The 27,129-nt window shown below is 45.4% G+C and overlaps 1 protein-coding gene across 16 annotated transcripts in view; it reads left to right on the plus strand.

Moving 5' to 3' along the window:
- DAB2IP (DAB2 interacting protein) overlaps window positions 1-27,129 on the plus strand; it is a 411,471-nt gene that overhangs the window by 148,327 nt on the left and 236,015 nt on the right. For 4 of the 16 annotated variants that reach the window (XR_002888995.3, XR_010593580.1, XM_005299440.5 and 1 more), the window contains exon 1: window positions 3,612-4,011. The exons of 8 other annotated variants lie outside the window; for them this stretch is intronic. Coding sequence is in view for 5 of the 8 variants with exons in the window: in XM_005299440.5 (XP_005299497.1) it covers window positions 3,891-4,011 (121 nt within the window). In the remaining 3 variants the exon portion in view is untranslated. Of the gene's footprint in view, window positions 1-3,609; window positions 4,012-27,129 lie in introns of those variants that run through there. 4 more of the 16 variants (XR_010593579.1, XM_005299434.5, XM_065572098.1 and 1 more) reach the window with 3 other exon arrangements.

The following is a 27,129-nucleotide window of genomic DNA, read 5'->3' on the forward strand; positions in this document are numbered from 1 at the left end:
CAGGTGTAAACATAAAAAATAGACTTCACCACAGTTAGTACTAATTTCCTTTTTATAGGGAGTCTAAGAACTGACTGGGCATGAAATCTGAAGTACTCTCGTATCCTTGCCTATAAGGATCCCTCCAATCATGGTTGAGGCACAGTGGCACAGCATGCAGAATGAAGGAGGAGAGTGCCTTTCCATAGAAACAAAGAGAGTTGAGAAGGATGATGGTTCTCCCCTGAAGCCCTGTGGGAAAGCAAGAAGGCTAACTGCTGAGGCTGTCTGGGGAGAATAGATTCTGGAGAACAGTGATTATTTTCCAGGCATAAATGAGTAGGCGAATGATAAAACAAAACTACAGCCACTGGAGATGGGTGTCTGCCAGCTGCCATGGACATAAGTCTCTCTGTACTGGTAGAACCCTCAGGCAACTGCACGCTGCTCTTGCTCTCAGAGCAAACAAACCAATCTTTGTGCCTCTCTGCTTCCATCACAGAACTGACTTTGGTGCCAAACCAACATTTCTGCAGATCCTGTAAGTTTTTTACATAGGAGTGAAATAAATCTTGATTTTTAAAGCTGTACAGAAAATACAACAGGTCTGAATGGCAAATCTCATACACTGTTGAGGCCTAGGCAAATACGGATGGCCAAATTCTGCTCTAAATTTCATCAGTGTAAACCCAGTCCAGAGTTGTATGTGATAGCAGGATGCTACCGTTTGGTGGCAGTTCAGTGGTCTCCGTGCCATGAGTTGGATCTCAGCCCAGTGGACAGGTCTCCCTATCACAAAAATCAGCACCATATTTGGCCCCAGTTGTCCCCCCATAAGGCGCTTGAGCTCGTCTCTCCTGGAGGTGGTCCCTTCAGGTCTGGTTGAGGCACCTTGGCAGAGCGCTGGGCAGAAAGCTTGCATTCCCACTACCTATGCTGTTTTGGGATAAGTAAAAAAAAATTTTTTTCCAGGCTGTTATCTGGCTGCTTTTGCAAGCACTAGATTCCTTCACACAAACGAGCGCTTGTGTCAGGACAAGGCTTTCAAAAGGGGGGAAAAGAAATAGCTCTGGAATAATTGGAAATGTCCAAACCAGTCTGTTTCCTCCCAGCTGGGTCATTCATTTTGTTACCTGCTGCTCTGTAGCCATCTGTACTTAATGCCTTCAAAACCTTTATTGAAGTGAGTGAGACAGACAGAGAGGCAGGCTGGCTAAACTTTAATAAAACTCCCAGGCTATTTATGCTCTTATTATGAGACTCCCTTCTCTTGTCAGGATAGTTTATAGCCCCTTATTAACTCTTCCTGTTTTATGGTCACCTGCATGAACATCACAGTAGGTACTGGGGGGTGGGGGGGAAGAGATAGGAAAAAAATAAATACAGAACAGATGCTTAAGTGCACATGAATGGATGCAGAACCATCAACACACACCACCTGATCACTTCCACCTGTTCATAGAGGTTAGCAAGATCACCAAGTATCTCTCCTTCACTCTATCCCAGGTGGATCAAAGATGTGTCAGCTGGTTCTGGTTAAACAAGAACAAAGTTGCTGAACCTTACCCTTTTGGACCCTCTGAATTTGGGTAAACTTTTTAAAATACTTTCTCACTTTAAATGTTCATTTCCATCTATGCCTTCTGATTTTGGGGGATGCCAGAGGCATAAATGAGATATGAGAGAGGCTGTTCTCGTGGCATTTTTAGCTTGACCAAAACCTAGGTCCCACTAATCCTACTGGAGGGTCTCTTATGAAGCTTCCTGCTCACCATCTAGAGACCTGAACATTCAGCTGCTGCTCTGAACCGAATCGCCAAACTGAGCCTGCAAATAGTTTGAGATTTCCCCATTGCTAAATTAAATATGTACCTATCTCTCCTTTAAATTGAAAACACAAACCTGTCCAAGAGGAGTCAAAGTTCTTCTGGAAAATGTTTTAATAGTTTGTTTGCCATTCAGATGGGTAAAAACAAACCGTTTCACTCCTGGGTAACATGAGATGGGTAGAAATAAAGTAATTGTAGCCTTTTTCTTTTTTTCCTGATCGGCTGTGTGAATTTGGTCAGTGATGGTGCAACTGGGTGGAAGCCAGGCAGTGGACTGTTGCTCTGTTATTGTATCTTGCAGAGGGGGGAGAGATTAGAGTCATCTGTTGTCCAGCTGTGATCTTGCCTACTTGACCTAAACTTGTCATTGCCAGGTTGATTGGTTCATTCCAGCACCAGTCTAAAAGTTAGTGTAGAATTCCTTAGGTATGGCCTCAAAACCAGGCCTGGACTTCAGCAAAGACTAAGCTGTGCTGTTTGTCAGGGATTGGACTGAAGGGCCTTTCTAAACAGAGAAGTAAAACATGTCTCCACTGCTCGGTATTTAGATAAGATGGATGTAACCTATGTAAAATCCTAATGCCCAGCCTAATCAGGGAAGTTTTGCAAATGTTGGAAGTAGGTGGGCAGGTGGTGGTGGCTGAGACCATCTGGGGTGGAATTAAAGATTTTTTGTTTTCTTTAAGGGAATGTAGTGCTAGCGAAAGGTGGTGAATCAAGAGCCCTGCAGAGTGGCAGCTGCTGCCTATAACCAGAACAGGTATGGCACAAGTAGGGAAAGCGTGGAAGCTTGCCCAGAGATGGCCAACTCCTGGCCAAGGTGGCTTTGTCCCCCTACCTTTTTGCTCCCTGATCTCCTCGCTGACATTGGCAATAGGTACATTTGGTGCAAGAGACTGGTTAATTTAAGCAAAACCAGCTACAGCACAGGCAGGCCCTCTGCAAACGTCACTAGCCAGTAGCCGGTCCCGCAGTCAGATTTTCCGGCTTTTCCAGGAGCTTGGAGTGCAAATGCAGGTTTCCATAGAAGAAAGGGCTAGTGTATGAATTCCTTGGCCTCCAGCGATTCCATCCTTAAATCCTCCCTGCCACTCTCCTCTCAGAGTATTTCCAGGCCTGCAGCTGCAGGGGCTTCTCTGGGTGCCAGGATGAGGGGTTCTGAATAACACACCTCTTAGCTGAGCTTTTTAAACTGGAGACTTGGGAATCCATCCAGTTGGCCTCCCCCCTCCCCCCCCGCTTTGGTTTACAGTGTTAATTCTGCCCATTCAAATGTAATTTTTGAGCTATATGAGCCAGAGGCAGAATCCCACGTGCTGCCGGAACCTGAATGGTAACTAGATCTCTTTCTTTAACTCATGGGACATGCTATAATTTAGTTTAAATGTTGAAAGGAAAAGGGCCTCCCGGGGAGTCCGGTGCTCTGCTCGCTCGAGTTCTAATTAAAGTGATCCCCTCTCGAGTTTCACTTTGTTTTCTGGGGCTTTCACTCCATGATGATTAACATGTGTCCCATGGCAAGGAACTCATTACACCCTTCCCCAATCTCCTCTTTCATAAAGCCCTAGGAACCTTCTGTTGCAGATCCTGCTGGCTGAAGCTTCACCCTCAGAAAGATGTAGTGGCCAGAGGCAGGTACAAGCTTGATTAGCACTCTGGGCTGTGCAGCCATCCCCTAGCAGGAAGCTCTGCTTTTTCCAGGGTGGTTCAGTCAGATGTTGCTGTCCAGTGAAGACGATCCAGTCCAGGATTTCTTCCAGCCTTTTCTTCATATTTCAAGAGCCCAGGCCAACTCTGGCTTCCTATTCCAACTCCAACAGGCTTATCTTTTTGGGGACCGGAATTGTTAGCACAGTGTATCTTGCCTGCTGAGAGTTCTGCCTCTGCTCAGACATGTGCTCCGTGCTGGGGTTGGGGTTTTTTAAATTTTAAATGTCAAACTTGAAGAGCTCCTTTTCTTTTTCTCCCCCCTTCTACTCTATAGATCTGGCCTCCTGTTAATTAGACGCTGGAAGTGTTGCTGCTTTGACGGGAGGGGGGAGTGAGTGAGAGTGCGTGCGTCTGTGTGAAATAGATACAAAAATGTCAGTGAACAGCAGGAAAAGTTCTGGGAGACCATCTTACTACTATCGACTGCTCCGGAGGTCGCGACTTCAGAGACAGCGAAGCAGATCCCGGAGCCGGAACAGGCCACTTAGCAGGGGTAATTGCAACCAAAATTCCATTTAATTGAAAGTGCGAAGACCTATGTCGTATTGCTTAACAGGCAAGTCTATTACTGTAGATGATAAAGACCAGTGTAAATGCTCCTTAGTGTACCTGTGCGCTGCAAAGTTTATAGTGAACTTTAGAAAGAATCTGTTGATTGTTCAATGCTGTGCTCAGGTAAGGGGGAGAGCATTGTTTAGAGGTGGTATGGATCTGGGAGTCAGGACACTTGAGTTCTACTCCCTACTTTGATGTTAAAATGCTGTGTGACTTCCATCAGGCAAGTCCCTTTGACTCGTGTCCTCAGTTTCCTTACCTTTAAAATGAGGGCAAGAGTACTTTCCAAGCACACTAGGGTGTTTTGAGGCCTAATTGATGTTTGTAAAGCACTTCGATATCCTTAAATGAAAGATGCTATCGAAGTCCAAAGGACTGTTATAATTTGCAGCTCTTCATCAGCTGGGCCCCTGGAGGGTCTAAAAAATTGTAACTGGATATAAGGGGTTGTGCTTCCAAGCCGCTAGTGAAAGGCAGTGTGGCTTGTGTGTTCATAAAATCACACTGTAACAGAATGCATTTGTCCTGTGCAGCAGGAGCGGGGACTGTGGAGCGATGTTTCTTTTGGACGTACTCATTCATGCCGTCCATTCATTCCACTCCAGGCAGCTACTGACCCAGTTACATTTTTTAAAAATAAGCTGCTCTGGCTTTTCTCTCGTGAGGTGAAACAAATGTTTATTGCTGCTCATGCTGAAAGTTAAAGCACTCGGAGAAGTGACCCTATTCTGTTTTAGTGTCTTGGTCATTTTGCAGTTGAAATATCTTTCCGTAAAATGGGGGAGGAGGGTTGTGTGGCTGCCTTCCCAACGCCATTTCTTAAAAAGAAGGGTAATTTTTGTTGTGTGAGTAAGAGGATATGTCAGAAGCCAGCCTCCTAGGGACAGATCCTGCTCTCTAGGACACTGGTATGAATCCAAACCAATCCTGGCTTCATTGGCATTAGCCCAGATTTACACCTGCATACCTGAGAGCAGAATCTGGCCCCAAAAGCTCTAGCTAGTTTGCAATGTTGTCTTTCTTCACTGACTACACACTATGCTCTGTAGGGAGGCTCATTTCAGTGTTTTGAATAATCACTTGGGAAATATTAAGGAAGCTAAATCAGTCCCTGAGTTTCAGCTTTTCCGATAAGCAGACAGTGTATTTCTCTTTCCACTGTGTTTCTGTTTTGCCTGGCAGGGAAGAGTGTTTGTTTGCACACTCACCGGCATGTGGCAGTTCCTTGTTCCCCTTTATTTGTGTCTCATTCACAACCAAAATGTTTTCCTGTCACTTGAGCTGCTGTGACAAACGAGACGTGTTCATTGCTGTAACTAATCCCAGTATGGACTTACCACCATTGCAAGTGTTGGAGCCAGACTGAACTATTTACTGGGGACTTGTAAACAGATTGGGTTGAAGTGGGATGATAGCTTCGGATGGGACAGGGTTAGCTCTTTTCTATAGCACTGTTCATCTGTAGCTCTCAGAGCACATTTCAAAGGTGAGTAAGAATTCTCCTCACCACATGCAGAAACCATGGCACAGAGAGGTGCAGTGACTAGCCCCATGTCTCACACACTAAGTCAGTGCCGGAGTGGAGACTAGAACTCAGAACCTGTGACTCTCCCAGTCCAATGTCCTATACACTGGTCTGGGATGGGTAACAGAAGTGCTAGAATGCCATGGGACAGACTGCTTTCTTGAGATTTCTGGCCTATTTGGTGGACTTTATGATGATGAACAGGCAACTTCATGAAGGGGGGAGTTCCAGGCTAGCTTTGCCGGACATAAAAATTAGGATGAGGTGCTGAGCGTTCAGATGCTCGCCATTAGCTGGTATGAATAGATGCAGCTGCACCATAAGATTTTCAATAGATGGTTCATCAGTTCCTTTGATTTCTCATTTTATAAGGTTCAGGGTTGTAGTAAAATTGTGCTGGCTCTCAGTGGTCTGGGCCACCCGAATTCCCACAGGTCTCTGAAGGAAGACAATGGGTGGGTGACAAAGTGGTTTTCTATAGCAGCTGTCGTACAAACTGTGCTTGAACTTTAGAGTTCAATAACGTATAAAGGCAGCTGGGGAGAGCAAGTTTCACCTTCCCTCGCACTGAGCTGCAGTGATGCTGAGTATCTCGTGCTGCAGCGAGTCACCCCTGGTGGAAGGTATCCTCCGGGGTGGTAGGTTGTCATAGGTTCATTAGCACTGTCATCCCAGTACGAGAAGGAGCTAGCTCCAGTAGCCTGCACAGTCAGCTGTGGCGTGTGTGCTGTGCAGAAAGCTTGTGCTTTACCATCTGCATCGCCCACAGACTTTTGTTGTCTCTCTAGATGCCTTAGAGGCATCGTGGCTGTAGCAAGTAGCTGGGTCGGCAGTGGCACATGCACCGGGGGTTTCAGGGTGCATCCGGGGAGTCCTTCGGTGGGGCAGGGGTTGGTTTTGCGTTTGGACAGGAAACAGTGGGGATCAGCCAGCTGTTACATGTTCCCCAGGAAGGGGGAGTTCTCTGCTGGTACCAGATTCCCACCTTTCCAGCCTGAGACACACACCGTTGTCCACTTTGCTCCACTCCTGGTGCTGGCGCTGGGCGGGCATAGGTGCTGCCACCTGCTGCCAGTTAGCTTCTTATTTCTAAAAAGCTGTAATGAGTGTGTGGGAGCAGGACCGCCTTCCACCCACGCACTTCAGAGCAACGGGTCTCTTGAAATGAAGAAAAGTTTGTATTTGTTTCCCACTTCCCCCCTCTAACGCCAGCCCTTTATGCCTCTCCCTCTGCCTTACTTCCTGATGAGCTGCACCGCTGGGCCCTGGGGCATGGCTGCTGCCTGCCTGCCAGCCATATGTGTGGAGTCCAGCCCGCCATGGAGCTGAACTTCTGAAGCCTAGTGAGGCTGTGGTGTGGGAACAGTGCAAGCTGTGGTGTGGGTTGGAGCTCTTGCAGCTGAAAGGAGGTGTCGGGCACTGGCTGGTGAGGCTGAGATATTAGAAGGTTGTGGAGAACTGAGCCTCTTATGGGGTGGAGAGAGAGAGAGACCCCAGCACTCCCCCCACCCAAATGCTCAGCTGTGCTGTATCTCAGAAAGACTACAGGGACGGAGTTTGCATTTTCTAAGCGTGCGCCTGAGAAATATGGGGGGGGGGGACAACTTCTTAGTGACTAGGAAGGCAGGACCCAGTGCAGCATGGGCTCTTGTACTGGCCAAGCAGGGTTGACAGCTGTTTGCAAAGGCAGCCAGCTTTCAGTCATCCCAGCCAGATGATAATGTGTGAGAGCAGGTGATCTCTTGCAGCTTCCAGCAGGGACGGGGCTGGTAGCAACTTCAGCAAAGGATGCTGCTGCTGGCCCTGTGTAAGCAGGGCTGGCACCTCTAGATTCTGGGAAGGGCAACCCCATGCCAAGGCTGGGACGGTCAGGGGAGGAGATGGGCTGTTTAGAGTGGCCCAGGTGGGGCATGGGGATGGCGTCGAGTGATGGACAATTCAAACATCAGGAAATGTTTCACCATGAGTGAGAGCTCTACTAGGCTGCGGAATAATCTCCCACAGCAAGTGGTGGGAGGCCCATAGGCTGGATGGCACACTAGGCATTGTGCTGTAGGGAACAGCCCTGCACTAGATGTAACCCAGTAGGCTATTCCACCTGCATGCTGTCCCCCAGTGCCACCTATATCGTCACTGTTCCTCTGCCTCCCTGAGGAGGGGCTGGAAGCGACTCCCTCTAGAGGTCACTTGAGGAACTGCCCCTTCATCATGCTCCTTTCTCCTCCCCCGGCTCTGAGCAGCCCACACAGAGGAAATATCCTCCCCCTGAGAGGAAATGTCCATTGCAAACAGCAGCATAGAAACACTGAGCGTAGGGGATCTCTACACAGTACCTGGGAGCGTGGACGGACACGTGCTAGCTCTGCCTGAGCCAGCAGGCTGCAAACCGCAGTGTAACGTGGGCAGCAGCTCTGGCTACCCTCCAGAGTACAAGCCAGCCTCGATGCCTGGCTGGAGCAGAGCTAGCGTGTCCATCTCACCGCCGCTGCGGTGTAGTTGTAACCTAAGCGCGACAGGGTTCGAACGCGCTCCTCCAGAGAACCCAGCCTGGAGTGTCTCTTAACGGGGTCAGACATGCTCTGAAGAGGTCTGCGTCTCATTACGAATCTGACCACTGCTTGCATGTGAGAACGTCTGTGGAGGGGCTTTGGGACCAGGTATTTTATCACCGTGAGTAGTTCCTGTATTTGGTAACCCTGAGGGATTCCCATTAACTCTCAGCCATGGCCGTTCTGAGCCGTGTCCTAGAACCCAGCTTCTGTAAGCCAATAAAGAGAGCTCTCTGGGAATTCCCAGGCTCCCATCTGCTAGAGCGCTGCTCTCCAGAGTTCACATCACTCAGTCTGGTGTCTCTGGCTGGGGACTCGTCACAAGTGTTGAAATGGGTGATTAGAAGGATTCCAGCTGAGCACAGCCTTTCACTACAACGCAGCAGCGTCCTTGCCATGCTGGGCCAAATTCATCCCCAGCTTCACCCTGTGGACCTGACTGAATTTGGGCTTGTGTGCATCTTTGCGTGCCCATCTCCCTGCCACTGCAAAAATAAACTATCCAAAGCACCCCCCCTTGTGTCCTTCCTGGACTCTTTCGGTCTTGCCACTCGATGGGATACGGATTCATGGTGTTGGGATCCTTGGCCTCACTTTGGGCTTCAGTCGTGCACACAAGCCACTCCTCGCCCTGCAGCTTCCCCCATAAGAACGTTGTTCCTGAAATGTGTGCGTTACATGTTGTCCATCTTGGCTCGTCGTCCAATAGATTGAGGGAGCCACTTTCTAGATCAGACCGAGGGCCGGAAGGGTTGTTGGGTAGGGTGAGAACGTTAGCTGGTGCCCACTCTCTAACCTCGTAAGCCACAGGATGCACTTCTGTTCCAGAGAAGGACGTTGTTTGCTTTGGTGCTTGTCTGTGCCTCAGTGGCTAAGAGTTCTGGAACTGCATCCCAGCAGTGGTGAGGCTGCATTTCATGCACCAGTGTGCTGCTAACGCCATTCTCTGAGTTTGAGGGTTTCCCCTAGCTCCCTTCTGTGCATATGACACACTCATCGCAGTCCAGTACCATTAGCAAGCTGTGCTTTGGAGAGGCCCAGAGCTGGAATAGCTAGGGGTGTTACACCCATGGGGCACTAGCAAAGTGGAATAGTGGTAGGTTGGCATGGGGGAAGCCCTCGCACTCGTGGCCTGCTCTGTGCTCAAGCCAGTGCTATTCAATTGCTGCTTAAACGAAAAGGCAAGTTTCCCCCCTGTGATTTAATCTGTTTGAAGGATGATGTCTGAAATCTCCAGGCTCTGTATACCACAGGGATCCTGGGAAAGCTGCACATATATTAGTTAAAAACCTCCAAAATTCTCTTTTCCCTGGTCCATCTGTTCTGTGTGGAGTTGTGGGTAAATATTTGAGGAATCCTTGCTGTAATTATTATAACTACCAGGTGATCCATGTAACTGTAGTGGAAGGTTCTTGAGGGTCTGGGGTAAGGGAAGGAAAACTCCCTGTAAAAGCAGCACCTGGTTGTAGCCTCTGGCACTTTGGTCCCTAGCATCTCTGCCTTTACTTAATTAGAGTCCAGGCTAGAGGAACAGGTGTTGGCCAGCAAGCCTTGCAAAAGGATGCAATTTCACTGTCTTCCCATAGTAACTTCATTGTGGAAGCGCTGCTCGTGGTTCCAGAGTTGAGGCTGAGTTGTTTTACATTTAATGCAGCGATTCAACCACTTCATTATGCATGAAGAATACAATGTGTCCTCCCCGAAATTACAGCAGTTATTCATTGAGTACAACATTTATTTATTTATTTATTTATTTTTGGAGAATTTATAAGCAGTTAATTATTTTGTGGGTTAAAATTCATTTTAAAAAAACCTGGTCCCTTTAAGAAATTTTCATCTAGATTGGAGTATTTTTTTTATCCTAAATGATCTTTAATAACCGAATAACACAGGTATTTCACATTTCCATTATTGTTAAAACTCACTGAAATCTTGTGTACAGGCTATATTTAAAGACATTTTTAGGGTTCAGAATAATTTTTCCCCTTCTTTTACATAACTGAGAGTTTCTTCAGCGGGGGCTGATAATGTTCCAGAATCTAGAACAAAGAGTTCCATGTAGACCTGCCCTCTTTCATAATAACTTCCATCTCCCATTGTTCTCAGTGGGACCAAGGCCTCAGGCTGCGTACATTCTCACTGGAAATAGTGGGAGGTAGTGGCCGTTTTGAAAGAGGTCACCTTAACTGAGCGCAGTTGCATCAAGAGCAATGGGAGGTGACAGCCACATTGACAACAGGTGATTCTTGGTAGCTCTAAATTCTAGAGGAGTCCCTCTCACCTCAAACCCCGCTTTGTCTCCAGCATTTATAATGGTGTTAAATATATTTAAAAGGGTGTTTAATTTATTAGGGGGGGGGGTCACACTCAGAGGCTTGCGATGTGAAAGGGGTCGCCAGTAAAAAAAAGTTTGAGACGCACTGCCGTAGATGGATGGGGGAGAACAACAGTGGGACTGTATATACCTCACATGAGTGCAGTGTAAAGCCTTCTCTGTGGTAAGATATACCAGCAAATTTTCCTTGGCTTAATTTCATTCTGTTACTCCTAGTTGATCCTTTCTGAAAACATCCCCTGACTTTATCATCCAACGGCATCGTCTCCTCAGACCTTCTTAGGCAGTTCTGTAACCCCTGCTAGTTGTTCCCTCTGCTTCACCTCTTATGTTGTTTTCCCCAGTGAACTTAATATGAACTGGATTCTGGATCTCCATCACTTTTACCTTCTGCTGCCCTTCTCTTCTCTTTGCAAACTGCCCCCTTGTCACTGTGGCTTCCTGCAGCAGAACTTTAAACCCTGCCTTCTAAAATGAGAGCCTAACTTTGTGACCCAGTTGCCACCATGTGATAAAAGGTTTAAAAGTGGGCTGGCATTGGTGGGAGCTCCCAGACATCAAGTTCTTATTTCATCAGACCTCTCCCATCCCATCCCTGAGTGCCTTGACAATTGCAAGCTGGCTGTGGGCACTGAAGACTTGGCGGTGTTCTCGCCTCTCTCTGGATTGCCGTAGGTCCTTCACGTGAGTCCATTGTGGTGTTTGTTTTGTTTCCTGCTGCTGTTTCGGCAGATGACCAGTTAGTGCCAAAGCGCCGGGAGTTTCAGAACGCTGTTAGTATAACCTTTCTTTTGAGAGGTTGGTGTTCCTGATGCTTCTGCTTGTGTCAGCTGCTTGGTCTAGATGTCTTGTCTGCTATATATTTATCACAAATGCTTTTCAGGCTGCTTCACAAAAAGACTTTCATTAAATAGGCCTTTTTTCCCCTTTTCCTTTGAAGACTGCTGTGAAGAGACGACCGTCTGATCTTCAACAAAGACCTGTACTTGGGCATACGAAACAGTGAGATCTTGGAAGCTAAGGCCAGCTTCCCTGCTTTCTGTCTTAGCACAGGCTGTTCAAATAAGTATCACTGTAATCTCATGAAAAGGGCCAGAATTCAAAGCCTCAAAGTGCCCTTCCCCTGAAGGACCCACAGTTTGGAGTCTGGTAAGAATAATCTGTAAATAGCTTCAAACAGAACCCTAAAGGGAAAAGCCTAAGCAACCCAAGGGGTTAGCTGCTGTATGATCACTAGCATATCATAGAGGTTAAAGTTATCTATGCCGTCTCCACCAGCCAGTACAGGATTGCTCCTTACAATTGCATTTTCTAGTGCTTTGGTTTAATATTACATGCAGGGTTGCCAACTCTCCAGGATTATCCTGAAGTCTCCAGGAATTAAAGATTGTCATGTGATGAAATCTCCAGGAATTTGTCCAACCAAAGTTGGCAACGTAATTATATGTCCCAAAGGGTGGAACTTCCACAATATTTTGTAGGAAATTCTGCTGCGGCCTAGGAGATCTCACTGTTAAGAAGTTTTGATATTTGACCCAAATTTTCCCTGTTTAATTTCTTCTGGTTATTCCTAGCTAAACCCATTTACAATGCCCCGTTACCACTCAATCTAAGATTCTAAGGATACTTGGAGCACTTCATGGGTATGATTTGATTAGTTCACCCGAACAGCAGGAGTGTTTGATCAACTTGAAAAGCATCTGTTTTGTGCCATGATTCTCACGTGCTCTAATTTGTAGCATTACAGAGGGGGAAGTAACATTTAGTGGTTCGCACAAGGGCCTCGGTGTCAGAATGCCTGGTAAGTGTCTGAACCTAGCCTTTCTGCTGTGTAAAGTCAGGTCAGAAGTGGCCTATTTCAGAGGGACCTTCCATATGTTAACTGATTATGACAAAGAGCTTTGAGATCCAGGGATGAAAAGAGTTAGGTGTGTTCAGCGTATGCACCTTCTGTCCTATTGCCCCCACACTCACAACTCCCTCCTGACTCTTGTTGTTGAGCCACAGCCTATTCCTCCATTCAGATCCCTCCTGAAAGCTCACGCCTGCTGTGGGGCCCAGGATCAGTAAATCATGTGTAGTCCTTATCGTGCTAGGCTATAAAATAGCTATCACAACCCTTAATGGTACGCTGGCCTATAGAGAGCTGCCGTGTGATTGTTACTTTAGTCCTTTCCCCCTCTGGTGTGTGTCACCCTTACTCTTTGGGTTGCAGCCCGTATTTTAGAGCACAAGCTCCTTAGGGCAGGGACCAAGTCTCTCTGCTAAGCACAGAGCATACGTTTAGGTGCTTTGGATTGCTAAAGAATACTTTTGTTATCCAAAGAAGTTAATTCTACAGCAATGTGTAGGAGCTGGAAAGACCCAGTGTGGCCCTTGCAAACTGAAAGGTGCCCCCAGGTTTAGCTGGTTTGTTGAGGCAGGTGAGACCTGGAAACGTTTTACAACCCTCAGTTCCTGTTTCACCATTGTTCTCTGAGTCCTATTCTACTACATTTGAGAAGACAAGAAGTGATCTCTCCGTTCCGGCACATCTTCCTCTACCCATGACTCACTCTTACAAAGTGGCACAGCCTGTGCCGTGGGAAGCCAGGTCTAGAGACAGAGTGGGTATGACGAGGTACTGCTGCTCGACACTCTGCCTGGATTATTTTTACACTTCAAAGCAGCACTAAGCAGATCGTCTCCTTCCTGCAGAACTTTTGGTGGTTCCCGGCAGGAGGTAGATCAGCAAAACCCCAGAATGCTGAGAGCTGGACAGACTTGCAAAAAATTACAAATAATAGTAAAATGAGGATGGCTGCAACCTGCTCCATCTGGACTGTAAAGATACAGCCTTCAGCAGCTGCAGGGCCCCGCATAAAATGCCCTATCTTGGTCTGAGCAGAAAACCAAGCCAGGATGGAGTATGGTATACTGGGAGCTGAGGCCTCCATGGGCCACATCCCCATATTAAAGTGAGGGGGGCTCCTAGCAGTGACCCACAACTCTATGGGGGGCTGCATTCACCAGTCATCCGTTGATGATTGTGAAACTACAGATTATCATCAGGGGGATGCAGGGAGCGCTGCAGGGCCTGAAATTACTTTTAACTTCTCTTTTGTTGTAATTGAGTAGAATTCGAGTTGTTGGTGGCCCTTTAAATGATTTGCTCCGTGGGTGAGGTAGTGGCATAGCGGGGAGTAAAGGCTAGTAATCGTGACAGCCACTGACTATTCTCCCTCTCGCTGAGAGGCCAATCCTGCACCTCTGAACCTTTGTTCAACTTTTTAAAAAACCATCGACTAAGCACGGCTTGTGCTTGGGGCGGGGAATCTAGATTTATGGTTTTAAATGTTTTTTCCCAAAGTAGTGTCCTTAAATATCAGGAAAAGGAGAACTTCCTCATCAGCACATTTTAATAATTCGTATGAGTAATCTTTGCTTTGTTTTTCAAATCTGCCTTGTGGCATTTTCCAGCCAAACCCTTTCTCTGGTGGTGTTTCCTTTGGACTTGTTAAGTGTGGTTGACAGCTGCCCATACAAAAGGTCTGAAAAAGTTTTCAAGCTCTGCTGTTTGCAGGAAATGTCCGCTGGCAGCCCAGGTATTTTTAGATGTGTTCTTGCTGAGGCTCTGCGATATTTGTTCAATACTTAACTGTCCAATAAAAAATCAGCACGAGTGAATAGCTTAGGAAGCAGCATATGACAGTGGCATTTTTTTCTCATAGATTGCTTTTAACACTAAAACAATGGGCATAGAAATCTCAATAGATGTCTAATGAACAAAAATTCAGAATGAATCTAGTGTCCTTGAAAGCAAAGGCTAGCTAGAACTGTGCAGAGGGTGGGTATTGCTCGAGCTTCCCTTAGGTAACTCTGCTGCTGTTCCTCAGCCTGACCTATAGCCTCCGTCCCTCTCCAGTTCTAGGGTCTTGCACGCAGCTTTGAGGCACCTGCTGCTGACTTGCAGTAAGCCCTTCAGAGCGACGTCAGTGATGCAGAAACGTTAAAAATCAGCCCACGTGTTCTTCCCTGTGGCTGTAGATTCCTGCTGACTTGGATGGGTGAAGCCAGCCTTTTGGCCTGGTGGCTAGCAAACTCAAAAGCTGGAGTTATTGTGGATACCAAGAAGGAGTCATGAGAGAGTTGTGACTTCTCTGATATATGCATGAGATAACCCCTGTTACTAAGGAGACAACTGTAGCATCTCCCTCTCACCACTAGGGTGACCAGACAGCAAATGTGAAAAATCGGGACAGGAGGTGGGGGGTAATAGGTGCCTATATAAGAAAAAGACCCCCAAATCAGGGTTATCCCTATAAAATCGGGACATCTGGTCACCCTACCCACCACCCCGAGCAGTGGTGTCTGCATCCCCTGGGACGGGAACTCCTGACTGTCCAGGTGAAGAATGGTAACCAGAGAACCACACGGCCACCTACAGTATCCAGTACCCGAAGAAGCTGTGCCCAATATGAAACTCTGCGATGTTGTCAGGCTGCGAGGTGTTGGGTTTTTTAGGGCCAGTCGTTTTACTTGCCTTTGACAGGCTGAGTGAACTCCTCAGCTCTCTTTATTTCGCTTTCTCCCCCCCCCCCCCCTTCCCTTAACTGACAAGATCTCACTGTTGTTGGGCTTCATTTATTCCTTCCTGGCTGCCCTTTGGGCCTGATGTGTTGACACTGATGTTAAATTTAAAAGAGAGAGCTGTGAAACTGGTGATTTGAGATTTCCAGGGCATGGGGCTTTGATGGAAAGTTAAGAGGGGATGGGAGGGAAAAGGGAGGAAAGGAAGAAAGAGACAGGAACACTACAGGGAATACTCAGCTTGCAGGAGAGGTTTGTGCAGGGCCGCGCAGCCAGCTTGATTTGGCATCAGCTGCTGTCTGCGATCGCATGGAAGGGCTGAGCAGGTGATTGCAGGTCAGACTCTGGGTGCTGGAAGGAAGCAGAATTGGCAGAAGAATCTGGAAACTTGAGGAAGTGGAAAAAACCTTGCTTTTCTGGCAGTCTGAGTGTGGGTTATGTGTCCATAAGAGGGTCTGTGGTGCAGCCAAGAAATATTAAACCCTGACCAAAATAACCTGCATGTGTAACCAAAATACACTTAAAATAACAGTCCTTTGCTCTTCTGTAGCACCTTTCCTCTGAGGATCACAAAACACTTTATAGGCACTAATTAATTAGGTCTGACAACAGGTAGGTAGGACTTGGCATTTTACAGGTGGGTGAACCCTGCCAAAGAGATTAAATGAATGGCAAAACGTCCCACAAGTGGTCAGTGGCAGAGGAAGGTGATAGAATGCAGCAGTCCCCTGTTCTCACCAGTAGGCCACACTCCCTGCCCAGGTCTGGGAGTACAACCCAGGAGTCCTGAATCGGAGTTCTGCCATCTTACACACTGGTAGAGTAGCAGCCCCATTTTGCGTGGTCCTTACAAAGGTAACAGTTGTAGAAATCTGACCATAGCAATTAGTCAATAATTAGCTATTGTGTGGCCCAAACTCTCTTCCCCTGCAGTACCCAGCCATGACATGGAGGAAAAGTCCCTGTGAGACTTGAGGAGCTAAAAGAAAAGGGGGGGAAATCCTTGTATTTCTATGTATGATACCCTGGAAAAATCCTCTGGAGATTCCTGATCAGGATTTGGGCAGTACTGCTATCACCAAAATGTTTAAAAATCATGTGTCAGGCAGCAAAAACATCATGAGCTTGGCTTAAACATTTTTAGATATTAAAAAATAATGTATTTGGGGTCCTTTTGATGTGTCCTGTTTTTTGATTCTGTAGGGCTCATATTTTCTCTATAACCATGTGGGCTGGAAGCTTCTTATTTTGAATAAGATTCTCACCCAATCACATGACTCCAGGAGTTGAGGCTTTAAGAAAAACACCAAATATTGTGGGATGCATGGTAAAATTGCAAAAGTTGGCAACTTAGGAGCATTTCAAGAAATGACTGCTCTGGGCTGCGCCCAGTGCATGCTGGGACAGACATTTGGGAGGTTAGCCAGTATGGTGTTAAACATCCGTGCCGTGCCAAAATGTTCAGGAAAGCTGATAGTTACGTACCTCAATACCAGGTCTCTGCTCTGAGTCAAGAAGCGCCCAATAATTGGGGAGGGGGGACACTGAGCTGCACACTTTCTAAGACTGCCCCGATCTTCTATGTTTGAGGGTGGGTGGTTTTTTTTGTCCCTTTTGTTCATCTCTTGTAACTTCAGTCAGTTCTACATAATAGTATTGCTAAGACAGTCTGGTAACGTCAGGCAGGGAATGACTGGCAGAAACAGAGTCGCTCCCAGGGAACACAGATCCTGTTATCTAAAAGCCCTTGTTAATAAAGAAGGAGGGATAGAGACATGCAGAGAGTCTGGGTTTTCTAAGCAGAATTGTTTCCAGAAGAATGTTACACAGAGTGCACTATGAAGCATCAGCAGCTCTTTAATGATCTTTAATGAATTAGAGTAAGTTCATCTTCTTACAGCTCTGGCAGGCAACACAGCTTACACACAGAGCTGTCTTTTACATTTGTGTTGCTCTTGGAAGCCGTTCTCTGTGTTCCCAACACCTTAGGTTATTGCACTGAAGGCATTCTGTAATCCTTTAATTTACTCTTGACTCAACAGAGACCCTGAAACGAGGCTGATCAGTTTCCTTTTACTTCGTAGTTATTTTTGCTTTCTGGATCTCAGACGCTGTCTCAGGGTTGTTGCTTGGCTTTCCAACCTGCAGGGGAAAGCTTAAAGGTAGATTTTTTTTCATTTAAATCTTACATTTGTCTTTTTTTTTTTTTTAAATGTGACTGCTCATTTCATTGTGTTTTGGCAATCTAAATACTGGTTCTAAATTAAGCTGTCTCATGAGCCTTTGAAGAGCATCATACTCTGAATGAGGCCAGCTTTTTAAAATGGTGAGTTCATCCCAAGTGTAGCACAAACGAGGGCCTGGAAGCCTCATCTCCATACATTCCTAGGGAACAAAGCCCGTGATAGGCCATCCATCGGAAAGTAAGAGCTTTCTTGCAATGTACACAGTGTGGAAGTTACAGTCCTCGGTGAATGACACTGGCCAGGTATGAGTTTTGTATCCAAGGGCTATTTAAAAAAAGTTTATCTAGAATGACCTACTGGAAGCTTGAACCTGGAATCCAGCTCTGACCGTTGTTTTTCCCACTGCACACGTGTGCACATTCTTCTATTTTAAGCTTGCTCAGGAGTGCTAGGCTGTATATGCTGCTTTGTTATGGAGGCTGGCTTGTGAGTACTGGGCTGCTGGCGCTGGTGTTGAGTAATTATTTTTGAATGACTGTGGAAGCATTTATTTTGGAAAAATGTGTCCTACACAGAACTGTATAGACTTTGTGAGCAGCGATCAGAGTAGAAGATGACAGGTCAAAGTTTAGACTTATTAACACTGAGGGTTCTTTTTCAATGTCATTTTATTTTTTTCCAAGTACTTTGTGTTTCTTTTTCTAGAAGCCAGTCTGCTCTAAGTGCTGGTTTCCTATGTACATCATGTTCTTACACATTGGTTTATGACAGTATTTCTACATGAGTGCGTTTTTCTTAGCATCAGAGGTCAAGCCCGCGCTTGTTCTGAAGTATCCCAATGTGGCAGCAGTGGGTGGATTGCTGTAAAATTCGGTGTCTGGACTGAAATTACAAGATGCTCCCTAAACTTCCAAGTTGCTATAGTAACAAGCAACAGTCATTCTTCATGATTAAGCAGCGTCCGTCCATGGTAACTGAACTAACAGTTTTTAAATGAGATTTTTTTTTCCTTTTGCATCTTTATCAAAGGTTAACATTTATCTACTTTGTGCCATTCGATGGGAGAGAACTGTGATCTGGCAATTGTGTATAAATGAGAATGTCCAGTGTTTCCATTTAAATAATATTTGTGCTTCTGGAACCATCAGGCTGAATTTAGGGTGAATGCCAGGACAATATTTCTAACAGTGAGGTGTATTAGATTGTGGATTAATCTCCTCCAGGATATTCTTCGCTTCCTGTCCTAAACTGTTTGGGACTGTTACTGTGCTTTGTTAAACACTGTGCCATGCTTCACTCAGAAGTAACTGCATTTCAGTAGTGACTGACTCATTCTTCATCCTAAAAAAATATGGAAGTTACATTTAGGGATTGCAAGGTGGCAAGGTTAGAGGGTAGAAGCAACCCACTTCAGTCATCTAGAATGGACAAACAGAGAAATATACTGTTGATAATGGTTCTAATAGGAGACACCTATCTTGAGTATCTCTGATACTAATCAAATGGGTATTTGCATTTGAAGATACACAGTAGGTGTCACTAAACTCCAGTGACTGCATTCAATAGTATTGCCTATTAGAAATACACAAAGATACCATGATTACTACACGGAAATGCTGGCGGGGCCGTTTTTAATGGTGCCCATTGTATGCCCTTTTTTGGCATATCACTAATTATTTCTCCTGGGAAGTGTTTTGTTTAGAGACATTTGTGTTCACCTCGTATTTTCTTTCCCCTCTTTCATTGCCACGAGGGATCTTTGCTGCTTGAAGTGTGGTTCTATTCTGAAAAGTGATGGTCTAAAAATGGCATCCTCATATGTGTGTTTTCAGAGTGTTGTTTGTTGCCTGATGGAGAGAAAAGCACAGTAAGTCTCTACTATCTCTTCCTCCTGTTTAGTTCTGTAGAGCCAGCAGAGCTAGAGGAAAGAAGACAGGGTTCTGATCTACCTGGCATCTCCTCAGTAGTAATGAACTAAGCCTCATTCTGCAGGTCCAAGTTCTGTCCTCATTTCCATCCATGCAGCAACACAGACTTCACATGCTGCCCTCAACGCTAATGAAGACCAAACGGGGTTGTGTGGTTGGAACTCAGGTCCCAGCATTCCCTGCCAGAATTGATGGTGAATGAGAGAGAAGGTTAAGAGCCTTTGACACTCAGACCCCAGGCTGAGTTTGTGGACTTTCAGGTAGAACAGTCAGTCATATGTTTTGGTTACAAACTGGGCAATTTAGTCCAGAGTCCTGGAGAGGTGATAAACAGGGTGCCCAGAGATGCCATTTTAATTTTTTTTCATATTAGCATTGCCCTCTGAGTTCAGCTACTCATGCTACTCTGCCTTGCATTAGCCCAACTGAACTGTTTGTCCTGCTTTCAGCTGTGGTGTCATATGTAGTGACTCCATGGAGGGCTCCTTTCCATGTTGGCGTTCTTCCACCTCCTGCTTTTTTTTTTTTTTTTTTAAATAGCGCCTTCAAATAAATAAATAGAAGTGACACTTCCTAATACCATTAAAGCCCGGATTGTTGAGATAGAAAGTAGGACAAATGTTTTCTTATGTTGAGATGATGCTCTCAGTCTTAAGCACCAGAGGATGTAAGGCAGATCGTGAGTGACTAGGAGCCTAATCAGGCAAGGCAATCCTGTTGTGCCTTGGAAAGTGGAAATGGTACTGTCTTAGTGACCATGAGAGGGGGATGTTGCCCTCTAGTGGTTGGCTCACAGTAAAAATAAGAGACCTGTTAATACTCCTAGCTCAAGGGATAGAGGTGTGTGTGTTGGGGAGCTGAAGGTCCAAAGTGCTAGTCCTAGCTTCCTGTGTGTAATGCCTGTTTGCAACAGATGATTTTTTCCAAAAACAGGAGGCAGCTGACAATGGATGATCTGTTATGGCAGTACCTGAAGCAACATACCACCATCTGTATATCTCCCTATAAACCCTCCACCAAACCCCAAATTGTCATTTGTCTGTATAATCAGAGTTCCATTGCTGTACGAGTAATGATCCATGTGACAAATAGGATTCTGATTTCAGAAAGGGAAAGAAAACTGTGATGTTATTGGCATTAACTTTCTTAGCACAAAAAAAGTGCATGTGTGCGAAGAGCAAATATACAGAAAAGGGAAAATAAATGGCAGCCAGTATAAATTTGCTATGAAGTGTAGAAAATTGATAAGGGAAGCTAGATACATCAGGGAAAAATTCATGGCAGAAAGGGCTAAGGACAAATAAAAATGTTGAAAGTATATTTAAGGGAAAAAATCCTAGCAATGGTATGGATCCATTACTAGATGGAGAAAATGCTTTACAGTGAGAGACTTAAATAGTTCAATTTGTTTAGTTTATCTATAAGAAGATGGAGAGGTGACTTTTTTACAATGTACTGGGGAAAAAAGGACTCTTCAATTTAGCAGAGAAAGGCATAAGAAGAATGAATGGCAGGAAGCTGAAGCGGGACAAATTGCATATAAAAATAAGGTGCAAATTTTTTAACAATGAGGATGAATAACCATTGGTACTAAATTAACAGAGAAGTGGTGGGTTTCCCATCTCTTGAGGTCTTCAGATCAAAACTTGATGCCAATCTTACAGTTCTTTTAGCCAAATACAAATTATTAGGACTGTCGATTAATTGCAGTTAACTTACGCGATTAACTCAAAAAAAAAATGAATTGCAATTAATCACAGTTTTAATCACAGTGTTAAATAATAGAATACCAACTGAAATTTATTAAATATTTTGGGTGTTTTTCTACATTTTTAAATATGATTTCAATTACAACACAGAATACAAAGTGTACAGTGGTCACTTTATTATTTTTGATTACAAATATTTGCACTGTAAAAATGGCCAATGGGAGTGCAGAGCCGGTGCTCGGGCACAGTATGGTGTTGAAACAGGTAGGCACTAGCTTGCCCTAGCTGGGCAGCACCGCCGATTGGACTTTTAACGTCCTGGTCGGCAGTGCTGACCAGAGCGACCCAGTGCCTGACGTGCCGTGACCCAGTACTGGGTCTCAACCTGAAGTTTGAAAAATGCTGCTCTAAAGTTTTACATTGTTTTGTTTTTGAATGCAGTTATTTTTGTACGTAATTCTACGTTCAACTTTTATAATGAAGAGATTGCACTACAGTACTTGTGTTAGGTGAATTGAAAAATGTTTTTTTTTTTTTTTTAAACAATGCAAATATTTGTAATCAAAAATAACTATAAAGTGAGCATGGTACACTTTGTATTCTGTGTTGTAATTGAAATCAATACATTTGAAAATGTAGAAAACATCCAAAAATATTTAAATAAATGTTATTCTATTGTTTAACAGTACAATTAATCACGATTCTTTTTTTTAATCACTTGACAGCCCTACAAATTAGACTTTTGTCAAACACAAGTAATTGGGCTCAGTACAGGGATAACTGGGTGACATTTGTGGTATACTGCAGGTCAGACTAGATGATCTAAGTGTCTCCTCTGGCCTTAATCTCTGAGTTGCTTGTAACTAGAACATTGTTCAGTTTTCCATGTAGCCTAGACACTTTTTCTAAAGATACTTAGACAAGCCCTTTATGAAGCAGAAACACTCCTGGAACAGGTACAGAGAGAGGCATAGTGGGGCTCTGCTCAGTCACATCCCATCTTCCACAGATTAAGCTAATGCTGTTTCTCAGCTGCTGTGTTTTATCCCAAGATCAGACAGCGTAGGATTGAGGAGCTTTCTGATAGACCCTCCTCTGCACAATGGGGGAGAACTCAGCTCACAGAATATACATCAATGTACACAATAGAGGAAGGGATTCGGTACCTACATAGTTATGGGAATCAGTCTGTCACTAAAATGGAGCCACCTCTGGTGTGGAATGAGGCAGCTGTTTGAGTGCACAGCAGAACTGCACATAGGTAACTCATGTTAAATACATGCACTGTCCCCAAGTATGTGTGTGAGCATATGTACCATTTAAAATATTCCAGTCTCTGGCTGAACATCCTATAAATACTATTTCCTGGTGCGCGCGCTCTCCTTTTTTTTTTTTTTTAATACTTTACTTTAGAAACCACTTCTCTCCTCCCACCCACTACCCCCTCTTTTTTTTTTAGTCTCCTTTTGTTAATGAGGGTCTTCTCACCAAGGAAGAAACCGATTGACTGTGTATACAAGGAAACCACTGAAAGTAGCTATAAGCAAAGTGCTGTTAAACACCTGGGGTAAACAAACTCAAAAAACAGCAAAATATTTTGCTGATTCCTTTCAGTTATGGCACTTATAGGAGGTGGGTGTAACTGTAGAAAGAACATTTTCAATCGCGTGTGTATGTTTGTTTTCTCTGTTTTAAGAAATTCCATGGGAAATTAAGTTGTCTCTTGCAGTTGCCGAAGAAGAGTGTGAATGCCCTGCTCTGTGGAACTAGTTATTCTCCACCAAGCATATCAAATCAGATTGTATCCTAAGCGTCCATTATTACATCCTGGTCTCCAGTTTTCCAGAAATACACTAAATTTTATTCAAAGTTTTAAAGTCATCTGACCTGGCCTAGCTAGCTCTGGGAATGAAGAGGTTTGCAGACTATTATTAAAGCTGCATGTACTATGTGAGCTTCAAATCTTCATGTTTGGTCTATTGTGCAGATGGATATGAACAGAGAGATGTGTGTGACCTCATTTATTTCTCTAATGAAGTGCTGTCAATCGAACATCTGTTTCTTTGCCATTGAAAATTAAATCTGATGAATCCCACTTATAAAATATGCATTTATTAATTTATTTTACATTTTGCCTGTGCAGACCTGCTACAGCAGTAGCAGCACATGACAGCCAAAAATGGGCCAGTAATTAAACCGTGCAAAGGTTCCTGTCTCTCTTGCTATTACATCAGGTACAAAACAAACAAACTGCCTGAACCTCTCAGTAGTTAACCTTTCTGAGCCAGCTGTTTCAAAGGGTGGGGGGGGGGACACTTACCAGAGACCGATGAGAATCATGTTCCTTGTGGGTGTGGGGTTTTTTTATATCTCCAATCTCATTGGGGTTTCCAGAGTGGCACCTAAGCTCAGCAGAATTGCCCCAGCAGGGAGGATCCCTTGTAGAAGGAGACTTTATAACACTTAATGCAATCACCTTACAAACTGCCTTCTCCTTAGAGCTCTGAGTGCCTAGGATCCTGGGGGAGTGAGGGAGCGGGGATGACTGGTGGTTTTAACAATGAATAAGAGCTAGAGAGAAGTAAGATCCAGTCTGAACTTCCACCTGAAACAAAATCCTGGACCTATTATACATTTGAAAAATTTTGATAATTGGCACCTCCTGTTCTTCCATTATCTGTTTAGTTTTCCACTGGTCTCTGTACTTGCTGGTTGCAGCTGAGAGTGGAAGTGAGTAGCCAAAATACTAAAACAATGGTTCATCCTTGAAATCTTGTGAGATTTCAAGCTCAATTACTCAACTCCAACGGTTGTAATGAATCAGTAGACTTCAGTGTCAGCCATACTGCAGCCACTAGAGAGCAGTTTTGTCACACATGAGCATGGCTAATATTTCATCCCCGGGCCACTGTGTTACAATGCTTGACTAATTTATAGATAAAGGCTGGATAAGCATTCAGACTCGATCACTGTCTGACTAGTATATGTGTGCCACCACTGCCATATACACTTCTGAAGTGTATGAGACTGCAGCCTTCAGAGGATACAAGCCATGCTACTACTTCAGCTCACAGGGATTCCTCGTCAGCTCCGGTGGAAGAGACTTCGGTTTTTGGTGCCCTGTTCCCGATGGTGCATGAGTGCAGTAGAGCTGATGACCGTAATGTCTCTGTATGCAGCCATGGATTATAGCTAGCATAAAGGCTCCTTCTTTGTCTTGTCTTGGATTTGTGAACACGTAGTTGTGCTAGTTAAGTGCTGAGAAAGCAGCACGTTACTAATTTTGAATCTTTACTGAGACGTTAAGAGTGATGGATGAATCTAATTTAAATCTCCCCAGAGCTGACTTCTTGTTCTCCAAACTCCATGTAGCTTGTCTTTATCATCACATAGGAGAGGGCTGATGTTTCACTTTACTTTATCGCCCCTTCCAGTTCAACCAGAATATTAGCAGACTGCCCTGTTTAGACCCCGACCAAGCATGAATTTCATCTTGTTCTGATGTATTTTTTAAAGCTGTGCTTCATTCCTATTTCAATGTTACCCTGGGGAAACGGCTTTTGATGATATGCTGCTAGGAGAAGCTGAATATGTTCTCTAGGCACCGCATCAGAGCAAGATAAATATACATATTTTACTTTGGAGACTGAGAAATAAAGAGTAAAACACCTCTAATCTACATAGTTTAAAAACACGAGGCAGAGTAAAAGCAGAGTTCTTCTCAAGTGGTTGAGGATGTGTATTTCGCTCCGGCTCAGTCGGAGTGGAAAGCATCTCTGCACCCGCATCTTGAAGACCAACAGTTACAGAACTGGTAAGTAACCGTTTTTTCGTATTGATGGCTGTTGAATCAGCCCAATCTGCATATTACTTACTGAAAATTGAACCTTTATTTTTTGGTGTCTCCAACATTCTCTTTCCCTTGTGCAGTTCTGACGCTGGGGATCGGGCCAGGGGCTGTCTCTCTCTCTTGTACTCGGATCTGTTTTCCCCATTTTGTACTGCAGGGAAATGAGGCTGTAGGTTTCCGATCTCTTCCTGGTTGGTCCTGCCTAAAGTCCCACCTCTGTCTTGTTTCTCTTTCCCCTCTCCTCCTCGTCACCCCACGGAGTATTCTTCCCTGACACACGGGTGTCTGATCCTCCTCTTATTAAATTAAGTTTCAAAACTCCCATTGGCTTCAGGTGAGAGCGGAATCTTCCCTCAAATGGTTATCGTTAGGCACCAGTAAGAGAGGCACTGCTTCCTCTTGGGCCAGTATGAGGAGATCACTGGTGCAGCGCAGCATGACTATAGGCTGTATTCCCACCCCTGAGTGGCAATGGGCAGGGAGAGAGATCCTCAGGGGATGGGAAGGACAGTGCAACAGGATGTCACGAGTCCCCTTTTTAACCTTAGCAAAGCTTAGCTGCTTCTTTGAGTGCTTGGACATGTCCATTCCACGTTAGGGGTGTGCACGCCCCACACATGCAGTCGCCGGAAATTTTCCCCTCAGTGGTACCTGTTGGGTCAGCTCTAGTGCCCCCTGGTGCCGCATGCCCATGGTGCGGTATAAGGGGACTGGCCAACCCCACACCCTCTCAGTTCCTTCTTACTGACCTGGAACTGCTTCTCCTGCTTTGGCAGGCAATTCCCAGTGGTTCTCGCTGTTTCTCCATCCTTTCCTTTTCCTTTTCCTTTCCCTTTCACCAGGTTTGGTTTGGCAGCAGGAAACCATCTGCTAGAGCTACCTACCTCGCCAAGTGGGAGCGTTTCTCCATTTGGTCATCCTATCAAGGCCTCTCATCTGCTAGGTCACCACTCCAGCACAGTCTGGAGATCTGCTTCATCTGAAACAGCACGGCCTAGCTATCTCCTCTATTGAAGTGCGTACACCTAGTGGCCATTTCAGCCTTCCACCCTCCAGTGGATGGTCAGTCAGTTTTTTTGCATGAAATGGCCATTTGCTTCCTCAAGGGTTTAGAAAGGCTATACCTACAGATCATGGAACCCATTCCCCCGTGGGACTTCAACCGCTGGCATCATGCCCTCTATCTTGCCTTTCTGGTAGGGATTACCTAGGCCAGGAGGGTCTCAGAAATCAGTGCCCATACATCAGGACCCCCCTTGTGGTGGTCTTTAAGGACAAGGGACAACTTCGCCCCCACCCTATGTTCCTCCCGAAGATGGTTTTGCACTTTCATAGTAAGCAGGCTATTTTCCTGCCAGTTTTCTTCCCAAAACCGCACAAGAATAGTGTAGGGAGGAGCAGTGTTTCCACACGCTGGATGTTAGGAATGCCCTAGCTTTCTATATAGAAAGGGTCAAGCTCTTCTGTAAATCTACGCAGCTCTTTGTGGCAGTAGCAGATAGGATGAAAGGGCAACCCATTTCAGCTCAGAGAATTTCATCCTGGATCACTTCCTGCATTCGCACATGCTATGAGCAGGTGGGTGTCAGCCCACCTGCCGTTCTACGAGAGTACAAGCTTCCTCAGCAGCGTTCCTGGCCAGGTCCCAGTCCAGAACATTTGCAGAGTGGCGACCTGGTCGTCAGTGCATACTTTTTCTTCCCACTATGCCATCACCCAGCAAACTAGGGATGATGCAGGGTTTGGTAGGGGAGTGTTGCAATCTTCATGTTTATGAACTCCGAGCCCACCTCCTAGGGTATTGCTTGGGAGGCATCGAACATGGAATGGAAACACTCGAAGCAGAAAAGAGAGTTAGGCTGGGTCTACACTACCCGCCTGAATCGGCTGGTAGAAATCGACCTCTGGGGGATCGATTTATCGCGTCCCAACGGGACGCGACAGTCGATCCCCGAATCAATGCTCTTACTCCACCAGCGGAAGTAGGAGTAAGCACCGTCGACGGGAAGCCGCGGAGGTCGATTTTTGCCGCCGTCCTCACAGCGGGGTAAGTCGGCTGCGATACGTCGAATTCAGCTACGCTATTCACGTAGCTGAATTTGCGTATCTTAAATCGACTCCCCCCTGTAGTGTAGATGTAGCCTTAGTAACTTTCTGTAACTGTTGTTCTTCAAAATGTGTTGCTCATGTCCATTCCATGACCCACCCTCCTAACCCTTTGTTGGAGTTAGCTGGCAAGAAGGAACTGAGAGTGTACGGGGTCAGCCGGTCTCCTTATACCACATCATGAGTGTGTGGCACCAGAGGGTGTTCGAGCCGACTCAGTGGGTACCACTGAGGGAAAAAATTCCAGCAACTGTGCATGGGGAGCGCACACACCTGACATGGAATGGACATGTGCAATG

Source organism: Chrysemys picta, chromosome 18 (assembly GCF_011386835.1).
Source record: "Chrysemys picta bellii isolate R12L10 chromosome 18, ASM1138683v2, whole genome shotgun sequence".
NCBI lineage: Eukaryota > Metazoa > Chordata > Testudines > Emydidae > Chrysemys > Chrysemys picta.